At 44.1% G+C, this 23,259-nt stretch overlaps 2 protein-coding genes across 10 annotated transcripts in view; one reads left to right on the top strand and one right to left on the bottom strand.

The window, feature by feature from the left end:
* The window catches only part of PPEF1 (protein phosphatase with EF-hand domain 1), a 35,540-nt gene extending 25,263 nt beyond the window's left edge, over positions 1 to 10,277 (top strand). For both annotated transcript variants that reach the window (XM_042036974.1, XM_042036983.1), the window contains 8 exons: positions 395 to 544; positions 3,226 to 3,426; positions 4,775 to 4,960; positions 5,574 to 5,716; positions 6,384 to 6,490; positions 7,481 to 7,644; positions 8,463 to 8,547; positions 9,011 to 10,277. In XM_042036974.1, the coding sequence (XP_041892908.1) occupies positions 395 to 544; positions 3,226 to 3,426; positions 4,775 to 4,960; positions 5,574 to 5,716; positions 6,384 to 6,490; positions 7,481 to 7,644; positions 8,463 to 8,547; positions 9,011 to 9,204 (1,230 nt within the window). In that variant the 3' untranslated portion in view covers positions 9,205 to 10,277. The remainder of the gene's footprint in view (positions 1 to 394; positions 545 to 3,225; positions 3,427 to 4,774; positions 4,961 to 5,573; positions 5,717 to 6,383; positions 6,491 to 7,480; positions 7,645 to 8,462; positions 8,548 to 9,010) is intronic.
* Positions 10,278 to 11,005: 728 nt separating this feature from the next.
* PHKA2 (phosphorylase kinase regulatory subunit alpha 2) overlaps positions 11,006 to 23,259 on the bottom strand; it is a 44,961-nt gene continuing 32,707 nt past the window's right edge. For 6 of the 8 annotated variants that reach the window (XM_042036893.1, XM_042036922.1, XM_042036932.1 and 3 more), the window contains 6 exons: positions 20,946 to 20,993; positions 20,366 to 20,452; positions 19,133 to 19,300; positions 17,563 to 17,616; positions 16,006 to 16,206; positions 11,006 to 15,494 (listed from right to left, as the gene is read on the bottom strand). In XM_042036893.1, the coding sequence (XP_041892827.1) occupies positions 15,321 to 15,494; positions 16,006 to 16,206; positions 17,563 to 17,616; positions 19,133 to 19,300; positions 20,366 to 20,452; positions 20,946 to 20,993 (732 nt within the window). In that variant the 3' untranslated portion in view covers positions 11,006 to 15,320. The remainder of the gene's footprint in view (positions 15,495 to 16,005; positions 16,207 to 17,562; positions 17,617 to 19,132; positions 19,301 to 20,365; positions 20,453 to 20,945; positions 20,994 to 23,259) is intronic. The other 2 variants (XM_042036902.1, XM_042036911.1) reach the window with 2 other exon arrangements.

The raw sequence follows: 23,259 nt of genomic DNA, 5'->3' as shown, positions 1-23,259 counted from the left end.
ACAAGGAAACTTCCAACCAATTTATTTAGGTGTAGCAGAGAATTACTTTAATGATGTAGCTGAAATTATTTTGGCCTATCAGTGGAATAACTGGCAAAACAATTTTAACTGCTAGTCTCTTATGCCCAGAGATCTGTGGGACAAAGTAAGTAACATCCATAAGACTAATCAAGAACACAAAAAGAGGTGAACATGAAAGAAAAACTAAATGCTACAGAGACAATCAAATGGCCCTAAAGTAAATGTCAGAACATGTTTGTCAGGATTGCAGTTCAGGATATCACCTGGACACCACTGTTCATGTAAACTGTCGCAGACATTTTAGCAAAACCTTGAACTTAGAAGCAACAGATTCTGCCAGAAACAGGATCTAATGTAAGAGTATATTTTACAGGACCATTGGAAACAGATTTTGTGTCTTCTGCGAGATGTCTTTAGCTGGCTTCCCCTTGCCACTATAATTGATAGCAAAGTTCTTATCCTACATGGGGGGATATCAGACACCACAGATTTGGATTTTCTGAATGCACTTGAGAGAAATAAGGTAAGAGATCATATTCATATGAGGGTAATTTTGTTTTCTTTTAAAAATTTTGCAGTACAAATGCTAGGATCAAGTTGTTTACATTAGGAAAGGAAATGGCAGCAGTATAAGGCATGTAAAAAAAATAATAGTCCAATTTTTCTTCAAAATCAGGGCTTAGGAAAGAAGGTTGCAGTAGATGTGAGAGCCAGTTGTTTGGCTTTCTGTATAACATGGGTCTTTTGACCTTAAAAAAGCTAAAACCACTTTAGATGCCTCCTCCTGCAGTGATTAGCCAGAAAGTATGAAAACTACTTGATTCTCAGGTATTTCCAAACACTGTAGAAATCAATCTAGCCACATATTTCTTGCACTGCCTTTTGTCCTGGGGCTGTGCTTCTGCCATCTGTTGTGTGTGGGAAGTTCTCTACCTGTGAGGCACTCCCTTGGCAGCAGCTGAGCATTGTACACGTGGGAGAGCCTTTCCAGAAGGATCAGACTTCAAGAACTGGCCTTGATAAAACAGAATCTACTGCTTTTCATGGATTTAGAAGACAGAAATGTTCATGCTTTTTTTCTGAAATGGTGAGCAAACACAGATCTTCCAAATGAGTGGAAAGTGGTGTTGCTGCCTGTTCCGAGCTTCCCCTGCCCCTCCCAAAGACACGTGCTCCTGCCCATGTACTCCGAGCTCCTTTGTTCCAAGCCCTGGCAAAGCCAAATGTAACTCAGACTCTTCAGCAGTGTCTGATTGGCCGCTCACCCCGGGTCCGCCCCCAGTCCGCCCCTTTCCCCTTCTCCCAATAAAAGATGGTCGAGGGGAGGCTCCGCCTCCCACTCAGCCTAGCAACTTTCCTGTGAACATCTCTGGTCGTCTGTCTCATTTGAAAGCTTCTAACTACAGGAAATTGAGTGAGCAGGGAGCTATATTTCTCCCTCTTTGCTTCTGCTGATGGTATTTGCTCTGCAGCTGATTCAGGTACCGATTTTAGAGCTACTAAAGTGCTAGATCGCCCTTGCTACCTCTCAAGGCTGCTCGAGGCTTTCTAAGGCATTGAAATACAAGCGCTAGCCGGTATAAAGCTGAAAAGATACCTTCCACAAAGTGGTGTGGGATTTGGTCTCGATTTGGACAACTAAATCAAGATGTCTGCTTGTGATCAGGGTGCTGAGACTCCTTATAGTCAGTGGAGATCCAGGGGACCTGATGGAGATCATTGCTTAGGCACGTGTCTCCAGTGCTGTTGAAGGAAGTGCCCCATAGGCTAGGGATGTCCCCTCTGGCCTTTGCCTGCCTCTGAAGAAAGTCTTCTTTGTAGGTCTCCTCCACCAGTCCCCTTTAGGCCAGATTTGTGTCTGCCCCCCTCAGACTAATTCACAGACACAGTGGAGCATCTCAGATGGCATAGGAGACCAATGCTTATGCAACCTAGTGTACCCTGTCATCAGTGTCTGTGGAATCTAGAGCTGTCATCCCCATATTTCCTAATGCAGAAATAAATGCTTTACAGGACAGTCAGTTCTGTCTCTTTTTCAAAGACATGAAAAGAGCACGAACCCTCCTGATCATTGGAGTCTTAGGCTCCATTGGCTGGACCACGGTGCACTAAAACTGGGTGCCTAGCTACAGATAGAGGTGTCCTAACTGTGAGATGAGTTCTGCCCATGCTTTCACCAGGGCTCAGCTCTGCATGTTTCTGAGGCAGTATCTGTAAAATGCAGAATGAACAGGTCAAAGTTGCTGCCACAGGAGAGCTTTGCTAATGAGACATGTGTGGGCCACAACCCAGGGTGGTGTCACTCAAGGCCAAGTGATGTATTTTAATTGGTACAGCTGGCAGCTGACAGGTCTCTCATATTGGTCAGTGCTCTGGAGAATAACCCAGTGTTGTGCACTTTGTTTTGAATTAGTCCTTTGCTTTGTTAAAAAGTAAAATTCAGGCATCTGTGGACTGTGTATGTTTTATTGGTGGGTGGTTTTGGTTTGGGTTTTTTTGTTTTGGTTTGGGTTTTTTGGGTTGGTTGGTTGGTTTGGTTTCGAGGTTTATTTTGGCTTTGTTCTGGAAATAAGCTAGTATGAGAGTATTTCAAATGAGAAGACATTCCCTGGAGAAGAGTCCATGTTAGTGGTCATCCATGGAGCCATAGCACACCACTCCAAAAAAGCAAATGCCCATGCATGTTGGAGGAGTTTGATTTAACAGTGTAAAGCCTGATGTAATACTTCATCAATTTCACTGCCATCTTCCTGATACTCTATTTGTTTTAGCCAAATTAATCTAACAGCATGGTAGTGTGTCAGAACAGAAGTGAATGGACTTTCACCTTCAATAGAATATGAATGTATATTTTGTTTCCAGGGAAGCTGGGCACTGAAGCATCTTCCCTGAGCCCAGGCCCTACTTGCTGTATAGTGAGACCTTAAGATTGACTGTGTTTGGAATGAGTCTGTGTGTCTGGATAAGAATATGAAAGCAGCTCTGAAGAGCCTGGTTACTGATAGGTATAAAGCAAAATTTCTGCAAGTGCCAAACACCTGCAGCTTCTCTGAAACCTGTGAGTTCAGGACATTATGAGAGTTAACATTAGTCAAACTCTCTGAGTTTTCCTGAGTGCAAGAAACATGAGCTGGTGTGCCTTTCAGCCAGCATCTTTGTATCAACTTTTGTTGTTGGGGTGGTAACTTTTTTTTTTTCTTAAAGTTGAAATCTTTGATGCGGCCACCAAAGTCAGTGAGAGACAGACAGGACCAAACAAACAAGAGAATTCCCACGACCAAATCCAGTAAACACACTGCCAACCAGCATCTTGCAGGGAAGACACAACACACCTCTTCATCGGGCTCCACTGAGCCTTCAGGCTCAAATTTGCCTCCAGACCCCGCCCTGAAGGAATGGAAACAAGTAGGTGAAACCAAAGACACACTGATACCAAACCCCTCCCGCACAAACTCGGCAGGCGTTCTGTTTAGGCAGTGTGGTTATGAGTTCGAGAGAATGGTCTCTTATTAAGAAAACAGTCATTCTAAGGAGTGTATTGAATACCTAACGGTTTTTGGATGCTTTTTGTAGACCTGGTAATAAAGGCTTGGGATTTTATTCCTTACAAGTAAAATTTGCCCAGTGTTTTGTTTTCTTAGCCCTTAGGAGGAGGAAACTGCTCAGTACGAAATGGGTTTGCCTGCCCTCATGTGGTTGGATCTGTTGGTACAGAACGGGTTGTTGGTTTAGACAGGTCAGACTTTGCAATTGTTGGTGAGATAAAGCACCTTTCTTTGTCTGTGCTTTTGGCAGCTGAATGCTGATATAGCCCCAAAAAGTCGCCCAGATCCTGAGACCTACAGGCAGATTATTCAGAAGTGGGAAGTTTTTGTCCTCTGGCTGTTCATTTCCTCTTGAATATTAGAGCCAATATGGAGCTTTAGTTATACTGTAATTTAATAAATTGTGGCAATTTGGAAAGCTTAATTTCTCTGAAAATCTGATTTCCCAAGATACCTCTCTGACCTACAAACTAACACAGTGGGCACAAGCAAGGCCCTCTTTCCCCCAAAAATCTGACACTCCCCCAGCTAATCAAGCATCCACTAAGGCATGCTCATGAACATGAAGTGGAATGTGTTAATGCAAACCTTGCCCAGCAAGGTTTAAACAAACACATTTTGACTAATGTTTTCTACTGACTAGAATTAAACCATGATAATTCACCTTCATGTCTGAATCCTGCTAAAATGTGAAATGTTGGTTTGAAACGTGAGCTAACTGAAGACAATAAAGCCAAAGGCAACTCTTACCATGTTGAGAGCAGGTACTCCCAAGCTTAGGTAAAACCACTGACCCATGTGGTTATCCAGTCTGTGCTGGGAAATAGAAATTGCCTCTCCTACCTATATGTGAAGAAGGCAGCTTGTGTTCTCTTTGAAATAGCCCAGGTACTGCTCCTGATGCACCTGCCCAAGTCTGAAAACCTCAGCTGTGAAAGGAGGTGCATCGCTAAAAAGATGTCTCTTCTGGAAAAAAAAAAAAATTCATCCAAAATCCAGAAAGTGTTTCTTAAAAAGGATAAGAAAAGTCTCAGCACAAAAGAATATGCTCCTGAAAGGAAGGAAAAAACCCAAGACTTACATTTTAGCAAAGATGTGTTTTCTCCCTGTACTGTGGGGCTTTTGCTGTGGCCAGGATTTTAGACAGCCATAGCCTGTCAGTCTTCCCCCACTGTTAGTCCTCACTTGCTTGAGTTTGCTCTTTATAGATCCTTGACATTCTGTGGAGTGATCCAAGAAGCCAAAATGGCTGTACACCAAACAAGTGTCGAGGAGGAGGCTGTTACTTTGGTCCCGATGTCACTGCCAAGCTGTTTGAGAGGTATAATCTGAAGATGCTCATCAGGTCTCATGAATTTAAGCCAGAAGGTTATGAGATCAGTCATGATGGGAAGGTAAGATGCTTCCATGTAAAGTAGAATTCTCCTGTGAATTTCACAGGAACATCCACAGTAGATTTGTCCACAAAATTTATTCTAAAAAGGGAGAGTGACTTTGGGTTTGGGGGAACTTTGTCCTAGATAGATGTTACAACAAGTTACTGAGTTCTGAGTAACAAAATTCTTTACAGCTTTAGGGAGTGGGGACCAGCTTATTACTGACATGAAAACAAATGGACATCAACAAAATCCCCAAGAAGAGTTGTGTGTAAATACAGTTCAAGAGATGCTATAAGGCTCTAGTTGTCTTTAATTTACGGATTTCTCTTCTGGCCCTGCTTTCTTACATGCTGTGTTGGGAGGCCAACAAGAATCCTGAAAAACAGGTCTCTCTTAGAAAGAGGTTTCTGTTAAAACAGCATGTTGTATCTCACTGCCCTCTGAAGTGTGACAGGTCAAAAATAAAGGCCCAGAGCTCTGACTCTAAAGGCAAGAGCAATTTGGTGACACAGTTTTATATGTAGACACATAATTTTGTAACTTGGAATTTTTTCTAAGATCAGTTTCAGAAATCAGTGTCAAGAAGAGCTGTTCTGGCCAATCCAGTTTCTCTGTTTCCTATGATCAGGTTATCACCATATTCTCTGCCTCTAACTATTATGAAGAGGGCAGTAACCGGGGTGCTTACATCAAGCTAAATCCTGAACTGACCCCTCGGTTTGTGCAGTACCAAGTCAGCAAGTACACGCGCAGGCAGAATCTCCGTGAGAGGTAAAGCTGTGTGTTGCATGCTGTGAGGGGTGGACTCTCCTCACATGTGAGTGTACCTGCCACAAATCTCGAGCTTGATGGAATAACTGAATAGGCATCCATTTTCCTTGATTCTCCCTGGTTTTTTGTTTTACAATTTAAAAATTAATACAGTAAACTAAACGTGTTCTAAGTGTTCAAACCTGGTTTCCTGAGAAATTCACAAAGGTAATTAGATGAGGTAAGCAGTTCGAACAGACAATTGCCAGGGACTCATAAATGGCCTGCACCTGCTTTAAGGCTGCAGTGTTAATCTGGACAAATCCTGTTATGAATTGAGTCTCAAAAGTTTATCATGACAGCTTTGCCATGCCTAGTACTGTGGTCAGATTAGTAAAGGAAAGCAGCTTAGAATTACCTGCATAAACTCAATTATCTCATAAATGCAGATTATTCTTATGGAGCATCGTTGGTTTTGTTTTTTGGGGGGTTTTCCCCCTCTGAATGTTGTCTTGCTCCCCCACCCCCTCCAGTGTTCCAGTATGTTTTGGGTCATCCTACTTAAACATACTAGACCCTAAACTTACTACATGTTAAAAGATAGAAGCATTTGATAATGAATGCTGAAAAGCATAAAATGCTTGAGGATTTTAATCCTATAATAATCTGCTGATTTTTTTCTTCCTAGGGTAGGTACAATTGAATCATCTGCCTTAAAGTCCTTACGAGAGAAGATTTATGCTCACAGGTCTGAACTCACCAGTGCTTTTGCACAATACGACGTCAATGGGACAGGTACTACTCCTTCTCTGTCCAGCTGCCACCGTGGGGAAAACAGCTTCCATGCGTCTGTGGGGCAGAGGGAACAAACTCCATGGAGAGGAGTCCTGCCTGCCTGCCACTGTCAGGCTGAGGACAGCAGAGGCTAGTTGACCTTGTTCTCCCTGACCACAGAGGAGAATAGATGTTGGCAAGGGTTTAGCCCCAGACAACCACTTGAGGGGATGAAGCTTGAAGTAGAAAAAAGCTGAAAGACATGGGCAAATAGAGAAATGGTGTTTGCTGTTGGGTAGAGAGTTTGGGCAGGCAAATCCAGTTCCAGAAGCTCAAAGGTCACTACCACCTTCATGTAGGAGGGTCTTCAGAAGGTGTCAGACAGGGAACTGGGGTCTCAGGTTGGAGGGAACTGGTCTCCTTTTGAGCCTGGGAGGTATCTGAGGAAAGTTGGCTGCCTATGCCTCCAGCAGACACACAGCCTTGTCTATGCCTCCAGCAAAAACACACTCACCCCTCAGCTGAAGAAAAGTCAGTGCTAAATTAATAGATTAACCTTTAATGTAGAAGCAAGAAGTTGATTTCTACCACAAATACAACTTTTCCTCAGGATGGCTACTCACTTGACTGTGTCCTGTGCCCTTACAAGGGCACTCAATAACATGATGGTGTTTCTTTGGCCACTGAACAGCTGTTTCACATATTTCTGTCTGGTTTTCAGCCACATGTCACTCTAATTGCAGCTCAGCTGAAATCTGAAGCACACCTTCATGGCATAATCTGGCTTTGTCAAAAGGTGTTAAAATATGCTGAACGTCATAATAGCATCACAACTTTGTGTCAGGAAGGGACCTGTGGAAATGCCTAGTTCAACCCCACAGCTCCTTTGTTATGAGGGCTTTCATCCCAGGTTTCAGAGAAAATCCTTGTGTTTCGTAACCCTTTGTGCTGGTGACTGATGTGTGCTGTGTCCTGTTCCACTTGTAACCATGACCTGACCCCTTCTGGCAGGCAGGATTTCTGTCAACGACTGGGCTGCAGCGATGGAGTCTGTCCTACAGCTGGAACTGCCCTGGAGGATGCTGCGGTCTCAGTTAGCACAGATGAATCCAGATGGAGAAGTTGACTTCATGTCATGTTTTTATGATTTGAAAATGGGTCAACCTATAAAAGAGGTAAAGAGAAAAACACCTCCTTGCAGTTCTTGGAGGAACAACTTTCGGTGCAAATTAAAGCACAAGACAGTGGTTTGGCCCATCAAGTAGACATCTGAACTAGTTGCTGAGCTTCCTTTTATAGTTAGTGGAGGAAAATGAGCACTGCTGGGGTACGAATCATCATCCCCTGCTAAGGTAGATGCTTAAAATAGGTTGGATGAATCACATGCAAGAACTGCTTCTTACTTTCTGTTGGCTTTTGAGGGCGTTTAGGTAACAGAGAAGAGGAGATATGACAAATTCTGCCCAGAGCACTCAACCCTTACTCTTTGAAATGAGCTTTTCAAACAAGCTCCAGAGGCAGTTCAGGCCCCTGTGGGAGGAAGTCACATTTGTAGATGGACTTTTAGATGTTTATAATGGTATCTGAGGTCAGTTGTTACTGAGTGGCTGAAGAGTGCTTTGGGACTGAGGTATAACCATCATTTTCCTAAACAGCAGGATCCATTCACATACGTACAGTAAGTGCTTTGTATGAGTGCATGGCCTACACCATCCCTAGATTATCCATATTTCCTCAAATAATTACGGAAGGTAGGAGGTGTGAAGGGCTCCTTTCCCCCTTGCCCTGCCATCTGAAAATGACGGGTTTTATCTGATTATTCCTCAGGACAAGACATAGAAGTGTCATTCCAGAGAACTCAAGCATAAAGTTTTTTTTTTTAACATTTGACAAGTTAAACTGGGAAAATGAAAATTGGATAGTAGATATTCTGTTGGTTAAATTAACTCAAACCAATATCTGAGTAGCTTCTTGTATGTGATTTCAAAACCAGGCTCAGCCAGCTTTGGCAGAAACACTGTGCAGATACAGAAAAGATCTGGAGATCATCTTTAACATCATTGACAAAGACCACTCAGGTAAGTCCAGGTACCTCCCCTGTGTCAGCTGAATGGAGCCTATACCAGTTATCTTTTCCCCACTGTGTTTCCTCCTTAAGGCTTCTAAATATAGGGGAACCAGAGGTGATGTCATTTCTCCAGTTTAGTGGAGACTATTTTAAGCAGTCAGGCTGCAACCATATAAGGGACAGTGCACAGAGCTTAACAAGAAAAAATTCTCACATACCCCAGCTCCAGTATTGGCTTCCCTCTTGTGGGGGCTTTTTCTCCCTTCCACTGTCTCTTTACTGCTTTCTCAATTCCACTGTCAGAAGCATTCAATCATTACGTAAAGTAAAAACGTGCTTCAATTATGAAAGCACTAACCCCCCCACCATGGTAGGCAGATAACTGTCTTGCAGTGAAGGAGTGTGCATATGTGTGTTTATGCAGGAAGGGGAAACAGCACTGCAAAAAGCAGCCTACTGTCTGTCTCCTTTAGGTTTGATTTCTCTTGAGGAATTCAGCCAGACATGGAGACTCTTCACCTCTCACCTGGGCATTGATGTACAGGATGACTCCATTGACAAGTTAGTCCTCAGCATAGACTACAACAAAGATGGCCACATCGACTTCAATGAATTTTTAGAGGCCTTTCACATTGTTCACAGACTCGAGAAAAAGGCAACCTCATGAAAAGGCAGAACTTCTTGTGAGTTGTCTTGGAAGCTCAGCTTGCTGTCATTAGTCATAAAAGGGCTGCTTGATAGGGTCACTGCTCAAGTCTTTATTTAGCCCCTCCTGGTTAATCTGTACCTGCTAATAATGGGACAGAGGAGATGAAAACTCACACTTAACAGTATTACTGTGTCATTGCCACACACTGCCAGGACCTTACAATTCACTTCTGCCCTCTTGGTGGCATCATCCCCATCAGTCTAATCCCTCAGCATTGCCAAGGTCATGCCTAGAGCTGTGTAGGAAGAGAGACTTTGGTATGTGTCTGTCAACAGTCCTTAGTGACAGCTGAGAGCATTGATGACTACAAGGAACATATCAGACCCTCCCTGGTGATGGAACAGGCACAAGAGAGTCTGGCTGTGGGTTTTCCATTGCAGGAGAGGAAAACAGGGAAGAAGCATCTAGTTAAAATGGGTAGGCCTGCATTTAATCTTGCTCTTTCCATGATGCAGAGGAATTAAATCATTCCAGGTCACTAACTTATCCTTTCAAAAGTTTACAGGCACAACTTAGAGGACCTTGGTTGAAAGGTATTTACACTTGCACTGGATTTCCTCTTGCCACTGGTTACTTTCCCCCACATTTGTTGGGATTTAAGAGTTCTGAATCAATCATAACTGTTTCTGAGATGGAGCCAGGCTCTTCTCAGTGGTGCTGAGCGATAGGACAAGAGGCAATGCACAGAAACTGATGCACAGGAAATTCCACCTGAACATGAGGATGAACTTTTTTCCTGTGCAGTGACCGAGCACTGGAACAGAAGGCCCAGAGAGGGTGTGGAGTTTCCCTCACTGGAGATATTCAAGAACCATCTGGAGGTAGTCCTGTGCTATGTGTTATGGGATGACCCTGTCTGAGCAGGGAGGTTGGACCAGATGAGCCATTGTGGTCTCTTCCAACATGACCCCTTCTGGGATTCGGTGATTCTGTGATAATCTGTCACCTTAATGAAGGCTAAATCCATAGCATGTTAATGCAGAACATGATAGATCACAAAATAAAGCTTTGGCTTTCTGAGCAATGCCTAAGTGGGGTGTCTCTGCTTATGTTTTGGTATCCTGCTCCCATCACCATAGAATGCACTGTTCTGAAGACAAACAGGGTTTTTTAAAAACAGAGATGAGTAAGAACACAATAGTAAACATATTTTGATACTACCAAACCTAAATATTCTTGCATATAGTTAAACATAAATTCTTTACCAAGAAAAGGAACTGAGAAATCCTGAAACTGAGTTTTTGGAAGGTAGCAAGATGGAAGAGTCTCTTGCCTTCACATGCCTCTCTCCTTCCCCTGACTGCAAGCCAATATTCCCATTCCTGCCAGTACCACCCTGGCAATTCCCAAGGGGGAGAAGTCAGGAGATCTGGACTTAATTTTCTTGCATCTTACACCCTGAAAGCAACATCAGGTCAGGAGCTCTTTGGTAACTGTATTACCTTATTCAGCCTCAGTAAATCCAACGCACATAAAGCCATAAAGTGCTTTTTGGGTAGGAAAAGGTTCCAACCTAGTCCACCTTTAAATTTTAATAGCTAAAGATGAGCTAAGTAAAACAGCTCAGTTTCATTTAACAGAAGTGTTGAAAGTAGAAAAGAAGCATCCTTCCAAGTTTATCATCCCAGAATGTAACAGCAGCCCAAGCTTAAGGCACTGCTGTCTCTCTTAAATCTTATTTTCTACATTTAAATACAGAACACTTTTCCAGAAGTATTTTGTAACTTGGCAGATGAATGAACAAACATGCACACACTTATTTCTACCGCCTTGGAGAAAAGAAAAATCTTTAATAGTGCAAACAAAATTTACAGTAAAACTTCAATGGCATTGGTAATACACAATGTATATTTTTAGCATGCAGTTAATCTGATCAGTCCCACCTTATTCCAGTGGAGTGACAAAAAGGCTCCACTTACGATGGCCAAACACCACTGTGTGTGGTGGGATCTTGCTTCCCACTGTTGCTTCCATGCAGTGGGTGTGAAATGACAAGGTGGAACTGGACACCACAGCTCTGGAGTCCTCCTTTGCCACCTGCCCCAGTAAAGAGGACAAAGCCAGGGTGTGCAACGAGAGAGAGCAGCTCTGAAGGATGGCTGGCAGCCTCCAGTGTGGATCTTCCCCACTAGGGACACATTCCTGAACCTGGCATGAAGGGGACTGGCCTTGAGGGATCACTTCCTGAGAGGGGATGCCAAGGTAGTTGCAGCACAGGTTCACTTGGCAGGCAGTGAGAGCCTTTTGGGGATACAGGACTGAGGAGCTGAATCATTGAGCCAAAAAAGAAGGTGCTGTCCTGTCAGCTGCTGGTGGCACAAAAAGCCCCCTTACCCCTGACAGGAGGGTGGCAGGGGAGTAACTGAAACATCTAATGCTGGAATGCATGCCACTTGAGACTGGAACTGGGAGTGGGAAAAAGCCCTGCTGCTTTTACTTAAATCCAAACTGTTTGACCCGAAGCTCTTCTTCTATAACCCCCATCCTCAATCCCTTTTTTCAGTCATGATTCTATGCAGCAGCTACTTAATATTCCAGACGTGAGTGGTCCTTTGAGCAGCACCTGAATCAACCTGCAGATGAGTGCCCAAACTCTTACCCTACAGCTACAGATGGCACCAGGGGTGGCATCTCTCTCCTGCTTTCTGGGCAACTCTGCTCCTACCTGCAGACCACTCCAAAAAGTGCCCAAGGTTGGACGTGGACTGACTCAAGCTCCCACCTCACTCAAGGCCCTGGCTACTGCCAGAGGGGTGACACATTCCTGCAGTGTCCTGTGCTCACATGGGGCAGCCCAGGTGTTTCACTACCCCACAGAAAGTGGCTGCCCCTTTGCAGGGCAGCTAAGGACTTTGTGGCTCACCTGCACCTTCTGGGAACAAGCAAGACTCCTTCCCTGAGAAAGGAGACTACAATTAGCAGCAGAGAAGTCAGACAGACTTTGTACTCCACCCATTCAGTTTTCACAGTTTCCTGTGGGACCAGCAGCTAAGGGAGATCAGTGGTGCTTTTGATCTGTCTAGTTTGACAAACCCATGTCCCTGTCGGCAGCAGGGAGAAGGCAACAGCTGTGAGCAGGGAGGGCACTGACCTGGGGGAGCAGGGTTGGGGCCAGCATGTGGTGTGAGCTCTGAGCTGGACACAGATCCTTATTCTGCCAGTTGCCCCCCACCCCAGCCCTGCACCTGTCTCCAGGTGCACCCAGCTGCCCCCCAGCACTGTGTGGGTGCTCCTGACCTCACAGCTGCAAACTGGTTGGGGCAGCAGTGCTGGTCAGGCTGGCACAAGCAGCTCTCAGGTGAGTCTGTTTTAATTCACTAATGCCCTTGTTTCACAGGATGTGTCTGTTCACCTTTGCCTTCTTTCCGTAAGTGAGTTTCCAGGGGCTGGGAGCTGGCAGTGTCATCTGGTGGCTCCCCAGGGAGGCTGCACAGCCAAGGAGAGCCTCTGCCAATTAGCTCAGCCCTGCACAAACTGCAAAGTCGTCCTGTATTTTATCTGGGAGCACACCCTGGTCACTGCCAGTGCCAGCTCTGCTTTGCAGCAGCCTCACACACCCAGGGGATCTTCAGGAAAGCAGGGGGTCTGTGTAAAACCTTAGTTGCATAATTGGGTTTGCACTGCAAGGCAACTCTCCAGTTGCAATGGTTCTTCGCTCTGAGCAGTAACACAGCAGCAAGGTGGTGCAGCTGTGCCTGACCCTGTAAGTAATATTAGTTTGCCTTCCACTGGCCTTGTGTTTGAGTCCCACCCTTCACCACCAGCTACCTAAACTCTTCAAATTACTACATAAATAATTTTCAATTGCCTGCATTCCACGTGGTAATTCATTATGACCATCATGAATATACCATAACCTAGGTCATATTGTGAATTTGATATTAAAAACACCAATGACACTCCCATTAAAAAAAATAAGTGTTAAGGGGTGTCCAGGTATGTTAGTCCATACATTTAATTGCCTTAGACTTCAATGCAGCTGCATGTAAAACCAACATCAGCCTTCTTGTTTCTGCAAAAAGTCATCTTGCATCTCTCACAGTCTAGGATTCAAGAAGAAAAGCAAAAATAACTGCTACTACTTTTTGTATGATACCGGGTAAAATAAAAAACTATCACCTTGCTGTTGTGTGCTTATGCTCTGCACTGTCACATCTGCTTAAAGTAGACAAAGGATTTTACTTCCTTTTACTGGGAAACAAGCCAAGTGAGCTCTCACAATACATACAAAAAGTTAAAAAAACCAAACTAAACAATAACAAAGGCAAACCCTTACAAAACAGGCACCACACCAATAAAATGACTTCTACACCCAAGTGCTAATTGTACCTGAACTGTCACTTTATACTGGCCCCTGCACAGGCCCATGGTTCCCATGGTGGTTTAACACAGGGCTCCTGGTCCTCTGGACTACCAAACTCCTCTGTCTCTGAAAAAAACATTACATCACCTCACACTAAGGCCTCCCACACCTTCACTCTCTTGAGCCAGTTCCCAGATACTGCTACAGCAGCAGTGACTCTGTAGAGGGACAGCAGGCAGGGTGTCATGGCCTTTGGAGCTCAGACCTGCTGGGACCATGAGGGCTGGCAACTGGCAAGTGAGACAGGACATTACTTCTACTGGAAACAAAAACCTCACTCTCAAAAGCACCACACACTATTGTTACAAAAAAAAAAAAATTCAAATCCTATACAAATGGCACAGTTATGTTCTGAAAGAGTGGAGGGGAGGCTTACAGAAATACTCTTACCAGGTTTATTAGCTCAGAAAGTACTTTTTACAGGCCTATCTGCTCTTTTCCCCTCTGCCTGGCAAGACAGAATTGCTCTGATCCTTTCTGCTCACATGGCAGCAGTGCTGCTGAGGGAGCCTGTCTGTGGCCATGGAGAGGCTGAAGCTACTGCCACTTTCCTAAGCTGTCAGCCAGGTGCTGACATGTGGCTGGTGGCAAAGCCAGCAGCACAGGCACAAGGAAAACCACTGCCAATGCCTGGGGACACACCTATTCTCCCTGCAGCATCTCAGAGCTTCCAGTGGACAGCATTAACCTGGGAACTGTCTGCAGGGAGACTTCCAGGCAGCCCAACCCCTAACTACATGAGACCAGTGTGACTTCAAATTAAAAAGAAAAAAAAAGAAAAAGAAAAAATGGAAAAGGAAAAAAAGAAAAGAAAAAAAAAAAAGAGAAACATCAAAGCCTTCCATAAACTCACGCTACACTGGAAAGGCCACAATAATGCCATTCTTAACTCTGAGGCTGTTTGCAAGGGAAATGATCAGGAGACTTGGAAAGGGTGCTCAAGGGGAAAAGGTTTATCTTGCTCCATTCAGAGGAAAGGATTACAGGCATAAAACTGTCTGTCACATTGGAGAAGCTGGAGTCTTGAGATTTTGCCTCCAAAGTCTTGGGGATGCAGGGAAGGAAGCTATTTTGTTCAGATTAAAGACAGATGCAGCTTCCTGACAGAGGCTATCCACTCAAATTAGTGGATATTGTAGGAAGTTTGTCCCTACTGGCCTTAGCCTTGCACTGACTAGGTGCAAATGAGAAGAGAATCAGGGTAAAAGTGTATTAGAAATACCACCACGTTATTTCAAGTTATTCTTACTCCTCTATTTTCCCTGGATGTTTCACACTGTGCATTAGTGATTCACAATGATGTACATTTACACACAGCAGGAGAAAAATTAATGAATTCCATCACTTCCCTTATTTGTGAGACCGTCCCCAAGATGCAGCTCCCTCATTTTATAATGCCTTTTGATCTCCACAGAGTAATCTGTTTTCCCCTTGGCAGAACTGTATAATCCTTGCTAATTTAATACAAATTACATTTATGCACTTTGGGCAGAATAAGCCTCATTATTTGTTATTTCTTGCACACTCTCCTAAAACCAGGCCAAATTCCAGCTCCCTGTCCCCAGCAGGTCAGTGTGCACACAGCATCCCCAGCAGGGCCAAATGCTGGGGGAGTGGATGGCACACATGGGCAGCAACCACAGCCAAGGGGTTTGTGACAGGGAACTGGGGAGGAAGAGCCTCCGAGCCTTCCCTCCGCTTGAGGCATCACTTACTGCATTGCACAGCCTGTGCTGGGCAGGAAATCGTGTAAATAAATAATTATAGCTTTTGTTAGGTAAGTCATGGTGCCATAGGCTCCACTGGGAGCACTGTCATAAAAAAAGTGGCAAATTCCCGTGGCTACGTCTTTCTCCAAGATACTACCAGTAGCTCCAAATGATTTCTGTAAAGAGACAAGCAAAGAAGTAGGGCAAGTTAGGCATGCATGCTTATTTATTGGAAAAAACCAACCCCATTATGATTTTCTATTTGTGCTGAATACTGAAAATTCTCTTTCCCCTCATGAAAATCTTAATCAGGATTACTATAGGGCCCACATGACTTAGTTGGATCAGTGCAAGTAAATGAATATATAAATTCACAGATTTTTGTCCGTTGGGGGGAATGGGTAGGATTACTCAAATATTGGTAATACTAACGCCTTGATAAAGCAGAACTTCAATCTACCCTTGCACTTCAGAGCTTGTTAGACACTACAATTTTATTCCCTTTAAATCTCCCACAGTTCTTGCATTAGTTCTCCCAAATATATTTCCAGAAGATACTTAAGTGATTTGGTCTGTCTTTGTAGGAGAAAGGGCCAGGACAAAATCAAGTTCATCACACACATTAAAAAAAGAGCAGGGAATAATTTTGAAAGGAGGAGGCTTTCCCCCACTGCCCTTTGAGCTCACCAGCTCCTGCAGAAACAGGTCATTGGCCATGTGCACAATTCTGTCCACGTGGATGATGCCCCCGATGCTGTTCACCTCGATGTCAGAGAGGAACGTGAGGACCAGAATAGCTTCCACCAGGAGCTGCCTGTACTCAGGCTGGGGGACGTGGTTCAGCACCGACTCCACGTGCACTGCAAACTTGATTTCGCATGGGGTCATCTGGCAAGTTTGAGTGAAATGGAAAGACAAACTGACAAATCCAAAAGACTAGCTCCTCACATCCTGCAAGCACTGAGACATACGCTCCTCTCCACACATGGGGGCAGACTGACTGAACAAAATGTTTGTGCAGCTTTAACACTTAAAGAAAGTTTTTGTGTTACTAGACCCTGATTCTGCAAACAGTTACACAACTTCCAGAAGCCTGCTCCAGCCCTGCAACCCATCTCACACACATCTCACTTACATACAGTGCTGTTGATGCTTAGCTGGCACATTAACTCTTTGCTCCTCAGGCTGTGGTCTCACACACTCTGCCTTGTACGTATCTTTCTGGCATTGCAGGTTAGTTGCAAAGCCAAATGTACTGCTGAGTTTTAAAAGCAACCACCTGCTTAGAGGGGTGATTTTTAAATAACCCCTGAGCTTTGCCATGCAGGAATATCACTATTCTGTTTGTAGAACAGCTTAATTTGCACTGGCATAGCTCTGTGGATGTTATGCTGCCTTAGGAGGTTTGTGCTTATTTAATTCGATTGCCTCAAACAGCAAAATTAGATCCTGTCCAGGTCTGACAGGCTAAAAATAGAAGTCTCTTTATCTACACAATAGGGATAAATAAAGCTCTCCTTTCTGAAAATAACCACAAACCCCAACATTTAAATTTGGCAGAAAATTCCAACTCCTCTCTTCAGCTGTTTCCACAGTCCCTCAGAAAAGAAGGAAGCCAGAGACAAGTCTGAGAGAAACAGTCAGGAAAACAGTCTTGGGCACACAAGCACAGCTCTTGCACTGATGGATTACTATTCACAAGAGTTTGTTTTATAGATGCGAATTCAAAATTTGCCAGAGCACCTAAAGACAGAATCCAGCTAAGAAAAAAATGCAAGAAAATGTTATGGATTTAAAGAACCAAAGCTTTGGTTAGAAACAATCATCCTTAACTGGTATTTACTTTTGAGCCAAAATACACTGCCTGCTGTTGCAGCATATTAAAAAAAGTAAGTGGCAAGCAATGTGTCTGCTTTATTCCAACAAGTCTGTGCTGCCTCACCTTCCCCCCAAAGGGCTGCTGTCTCCCACCCTCTCTGGAGTCTCCCAGTGGGCACAAGGGGACAGTGAAGGTGTGCAGAAGGCAGGCTCAGCAAAGGGAAAACCTGTTACAAGCCTCCTCTCAGGCCTGCCTGGCAGGAACTCACCTGCACAGACCCAGGGAAACTAGCAGAGGTGCTGGGGGAAGGTCCAGATGTTCTAAACATAAAACCAAGGATCTGTAACAGCAGCCCTGCTGCATTTTACACTGTCAAACCAAACATTCAGACATGTGGCTAGAAAATCATTGGCATTTTACTGTACCTCTCTGGTGGTTGAAGAAGGAAGGACATACCCATCAATGGACAGACCATGGCACTGAAACATTTCAAGAGTGAACAGAAATTACACTTCTTGCAAGTCAATCTGAGGGTTCTCTGTTCTAAGCCAATATGTAACAACTTGCAGTTGGAAAAAAAAAAAAAAGGCAAAGCAAAAACCCCCAATAACACAGAAAAAATCTGTTCAAAAATATTATTTCATCCTTCCTGAAGAAGTTATTATGTAACTGGCAAAGATTAGAAGCAGCCTGACATGACACACCAGAGCATGCTGTGCTCCAGTCCAGCTAACGAAGCAAAGCACTTTGAGAGCCACTAAAGCAAAGGCAAACAAAGGAGGGAAACAAATCCATGAGAGCATTCTGTTGGAAAGGATTTGGAAATAAAAGATAACAAAAAAGCAAGACAACAGACCACAAAAGCAAGAATCTTTTTAAATTTTTGCTAGAACAACATTAAGTTATGTGTTTCAGATCCGGGACAGCACACCGCAGGATGTCAACCACTGGGGGAGAGAAATACCAAGTGGTATAAAGAAAACAGTGACAAAACCTAAATGGTGAAAAGGCAGGTTAAGGACAGACACATCTGGGTACCTGAGGTATAGAATGGAAACACACTAGGAAGAGGAGACACATTTTATGATTTGTCCAAAGAGATTTTAAGAATGAAATATTGAAGACAAGCACAATTCATTTTAACAGCCAGAAAAACCATACAATTACTCCCAGCTATTACATTAGGCCAGAAGTGATGCTCACTCTACTGAAAGATCCTATTAGTATATAGCCAAGAGGTCATATATGATTTGTCTTGGCTGACATCAACACTAACAGCTTCAGTGTAAGTGATTTTAGAAGGACAAACCAGCCTAAATTGGTGATGCACTCTTTTTCCAACTAAGCAAGCACGAACAGCTCAGTGCTGCAGGGTGCCAAATGCTGGCCTGTATCCAGCAAAGCAGAAAAACAGGTGCATAATCACTTTGAAATAAGTTAAAATTTGTAATTCCTTTCCCCTTCTTCTGGGAGGGTTGCTTCAACACATTTCTATACCCCTGATATCCAATGTGCTGGCAAGGACTTACTTGTCACTTAAAAACAAACTAACTAACAAACAAAAAACATTAAGAATGCCATACAACTCAGAACAGCCAGCAAGAGGTCTCAACACATTCTGGAAGAGTTAGAGCAGTTTCCTACTTCATTCCTCACAGCCTTTCTGACCCGGAGCACAGAGCTGCATTGCACTGCAGTGCCCTTTAGCTGCACTGACAATGTGCATTAGGCCAGGGGATGCACAACGGGCAGTGGTGGAACAGAATCATTCAGCCAAAATTCAGCATTGGTGGTTTGAGAGAAAAAACCACTTTCAAAGAAACACATGAACTTGTGTTAATGGAGCCCTTTTATGTTCAAGAGACACACTTCTACCAGTGACTCTGGTTTCCACCTGTTGACCAACTTCCACTCCTGGCAAGATGCCACCCCTGGACCACCACCTCCCTGAGTTACTGCAGAGCTTGCTTGCATCCTCCACAGTGGTCAGCTTACCTTCTGAAGGATTTTCCACACTTTCTCATAAAAGCCAACAGGAACTCTGTTAATAGCACCGTCAAGCCTCCTCCTGCGCAGCCACTGCCCTTTTCTGTCACCCCAGCTCATGTCTCCACCGGAGCCAGTTGGAGAAGTACTGGTGGGAGATGATGGAGTACTGCCCCTCTGTAGGGACATTAAAGCCTTGGTTAGTACTCACACAAGTGCCACTCCTGGCCAACACATGTTATAATGCTACCTCAGAACCAGGGAAGAAATACAGGCTCTGGTGTCATATAGGATGATGGGATGGGATTGATCCTTCATCCTCATCTCTCCCCTTTGCAACAAGCTTCATTTCTCAAGTACTTCCATCGTTTCTCAACAAAACAGGCAAGCACTTCAACATAGCATAACCCAGTGATGTCCACTGCTTGGTTTAATGCAATGTCTGACTATTTTAACAAGCATGAGCTGCTTCCAGGGCAGTGTCACTGGTGTGCAAGGTGGGGGGATCTGCAGGTATGTCCAATTCACTTGGACATGGTGCTGTAAAAGTATCAAAGTAAAAGTATCACAGTCCAGCAAGAGAGGCCCTCATACAAAAGCTCTATTAAAGTAAGTAGATTAAAATTTGACTTAATGAAGCCATGAAACCATCATGCTTGCCTTTCTGTTAAGTGTTAGTCTTGTTTCCTTTATTACCCTTGTTGGACTATTATTTTACCCTACCAGGCCTGGACACTAAATTAGGCAGCAAATCATCTTCAAAGTTGTTGCAATACCACCAAATTGCTGTTGTGATTTGCACACACACAGTCTGCCCATTCCTTGCACTCCCAGAGACTGTGCTCTTCTGTTTTCTCCTTCCTTTTGGATACCTGTTACTTTCAGCCCAGAAACGACTTCACTGAAAGTGCCATCTTAAATCCCCTTACCTCCAAGTAAGAAGCCATCTGAGCAATATAATGGGGAAGGAGGAAAATGATTGAAAACTGCATGTTTGGAAAGCACAGGCTCATAGACTCTACACAGCTCTGCAAAAAAAATCCCCAGCAAACAGTCCATTTCCACTGCTCCTGGTGTCCATGAGGCAGAGGTGGTGTTCCTTCGATGTTCCAGTGCTTGCTGTTCCTTTCCACTGCTCACTGACTATGACAGATAGAACTTCCTGCTCTATAGCTGTGTTTTTAGGGCATTTGGGAGGTGTGGAATTGAAAATAAGTGAAGCTGCAGCGAATCACAAACCACCTGTTCTAAGGGCATGTGTAGCTGGAAACTTCCTGTCTCTCCATGACACATTTGGAGCTTCAGACTTACTTGGAATTGCTGAAGTCTCTGTTGGTAAAATATTTAAGCAATTATATTCCTTCTTTAACAGTGAGAGCTTAAGAAGAGCTACAGTTCTCTGCCTTGAAAGAAGATGACTTCTTGAAGAGATACCCATGCAACCGCTGTCTCAGCAACTTGTAGCTATTCTGGGTTCCTCGCTGTCCAGAGGCTGCCAGCATTTATCAACACTACCTTACTTTTAAATACTAAAGACACCTGTAACATAATCCAGTATCAAGTAGCTAAATCTGCTAGAGTACTTTATCTGCTACAACTGCTTAAGCTTCAGAAGAACTAAGTGGATCTAAATGCGAGACTCAACTTCTTTTAAAAGATTACTAATGAGAATTGGTTCCCAATGGGGACAAACAAGACAAAGAGGCAGGGTTTGAAAACAAGGTTTTAGGCAGAAGACGGAGGAGGTGTCTAGAGCCAAGACCCTTGCAGACAAACACACACAGGGTGAAGAGCAGGTGCAGAGCTACAGATAGTGTTTTACCGTGGAAGCAAACATGCTGTTGGACGTGGAGTATCCCTCATGAAAAAACTACAAAACAAAACCAGACACCAACATGTCAGACAGACAGCCACGAGAACAGAACACAAACAAGATTAATTAACCCATCTGTGCAAAGGCAAGAAATACAGAATAACCTCAGGTACTCAGGGAAAAACTGCAGCGATCCATGGCCTCTTGAAGTGTTGCACTTCAGCTGATACCAGGGCAGCTGCTGCTGATTCCCAGGGTCACCATGAGGCAGAGCCTGCCATGCCAGGGGCCTGTTTGGCAGCCACAAGGTGCCCATGCCATCCACAGTGCTCCCAGCATGGCCAGCACAAACCACCAGTTTAAGATGCAAGCTAAAGCTTCCCCCTGTGACTCAGGGCTGGGGTAAAAGCCAAGCTCCCCACTTCCGTTCCCCAGTTGTTGCAATGCCACCAGCTTCTCTTTGCACAAGAAGGTCATCTTGCTGGAAGGCTGCAAACTGAATGGGCAGCACTAAACAAACAGCTGCAAGGCCAAATGTTTGCTGAAATGTGGATGCAGCATTTAAGCACTCAGGCTTTAAGCGTTTTTCTCTAACTGCCCATCCCAAGCCATGCCTCCACATTCAGTGTTAATGGCTCAGGCAAAGGTTTGATGTTCAGACTCAGGAAAGAACAGCCACAAAAGAGGGAGCTGCAGTTGCTCAACACGTCCAGAGATGTTAGCACAAGTACTTGAAATATTCCTTGTAACAACAGAGTGTATCCTGCACCACCCCACCCAACCCCCTGCCAAAATGACATTCCATCAGCTGCTGGTCAATTATTCACAGAATGCAGTTGTATGTGGCAGGAAACAGCAGGAATGGCAAAGTGGGGGGGTACAAAAATAAACCCAGCCAACTCCTCCTCTGTGCAAAATACCCAGTTTCCATGGAATGAAAAAGCAACAAAGGAACTATGTTTCTAATGTCAACAGAGATCCACATATTCCAGCTACGGCCCACCGCTGTATTTCAAACAAAATAATGCTGCCATCTAGTGCCTTGTCCCTCCTCCTTCCTGGAAAGGCCCCGAATCCAGACACTGCCCTGTGAATGGGAGCCCTGCTCAGACTGACCTCCAAGGCCACCTCAGGGCCGGTGCAGCACAGTCGGCAGCACCTTCACAGCCACTCCTGAGCCTTGTCCACGATGGTGCTCCGGCAGTGGCACAGCTCAAACGCAGCAACCAGGTCTTATGAGACAGACACCATGTGCTCCTCAGAGGTCTCTGCTTCCCTGCCTGACCATTTCCCATGAAGAATCATTAACTGATCTTTGCTGCCACCAGCAAATGCTTCATGTTAAGACCACGTCAAAATGCCACTCCTTTCTGAAGGCTTATTCAACCTGTTTTACACAATCCAAGGAAAACATCAAATGCTTCCTTAGATGAGGCTGCTTAAAGCCCTATCCAATCTGACCGTACACATTTCCAGGGGCGGGGCATCCACAACTTCATTGGGCAACCTGTTTACTGCCTCTTCCCCTTCATTGTAAAAAGTAGTCCTTGTATCTAACCTAAACCTACCCTTTCAGTTTAAAACTGTTGTCCCTTGTCTTGTCACTACAGGCCTTGGCAAAAAGCATCTCTTCATCTTTCTTGTAAGCCTTCTTTATATATTGCAAGGCTGCAGTTAGGTCTCTTGGAGCCTTCCCTTCTCTAGTTTGAATAACCCATGAGGAAAAATAGAACCATTCTTACAAATGTATTTGACCACTATCTTCCTATTTATTTAAAGCAAAAGAAAATTGCTAATAGAGACACAAAATATAGCAATCAAACCACTCATAACAAAACCATCAGTCATATTCATTCAGAGTATTTTGGTTGTGTTTTCTGTGATCTCGCCATATACTCAGTTGAAGTGTAATTTAAAGTATTGAAGTTGAACATATATGTATAAATTCTAGCAGTAATCATCCTCCATTCCTGAAGAAACAGAACTGGAAGAAAACAAACCAAGATTCCTTTTCCACCTGTATCTTTTCCAAATGGCATGTGGTCCACTTTTGCAACTTAGGCCAAGTGCAAGAACAAACACTGCATAAAAGCTTCTCTTTGTACCTCTGACTTTTCCTTAGCTAAACATGATAAAAGAGCTGTTTTTACAGTGGATGCCATGAATGCATTAGAGTTTGTTCAAGTTCTTCTACATCCAGAACATGAAACAAGAACAGAAGAGGAAGCACATTTTTAGAGGAAACATCTCTTAACTGCCTTCTATTTAGTGATCAGTTTTAAAATCAAAGCAACTTCGAAAATTTCTGTCATTTAGCAAGAAC

The sequence above is a fragment of the Corvus kubaryi genome, unplaced genomic scaffold (assembly GCF_017639235.1).
Source record: "Corvus kubaryi isolate FWS band 111438036 unplaced genomic scaffold, C.kubaryi_AGA036_p1.0 133, whole genome shotgun sequence".
NCBI classification, from domain to species: domain Eukaryota; kingdom Metazoa; phylum Chordata; class Aves; order Passeriformes; family Corvidae; genus Corvus; species Corvus kubaryi.
Note: the sequence above shows the minus strand (reverse complement) of the source record. Positions and strands in the feature narration are given on the sequence as shown.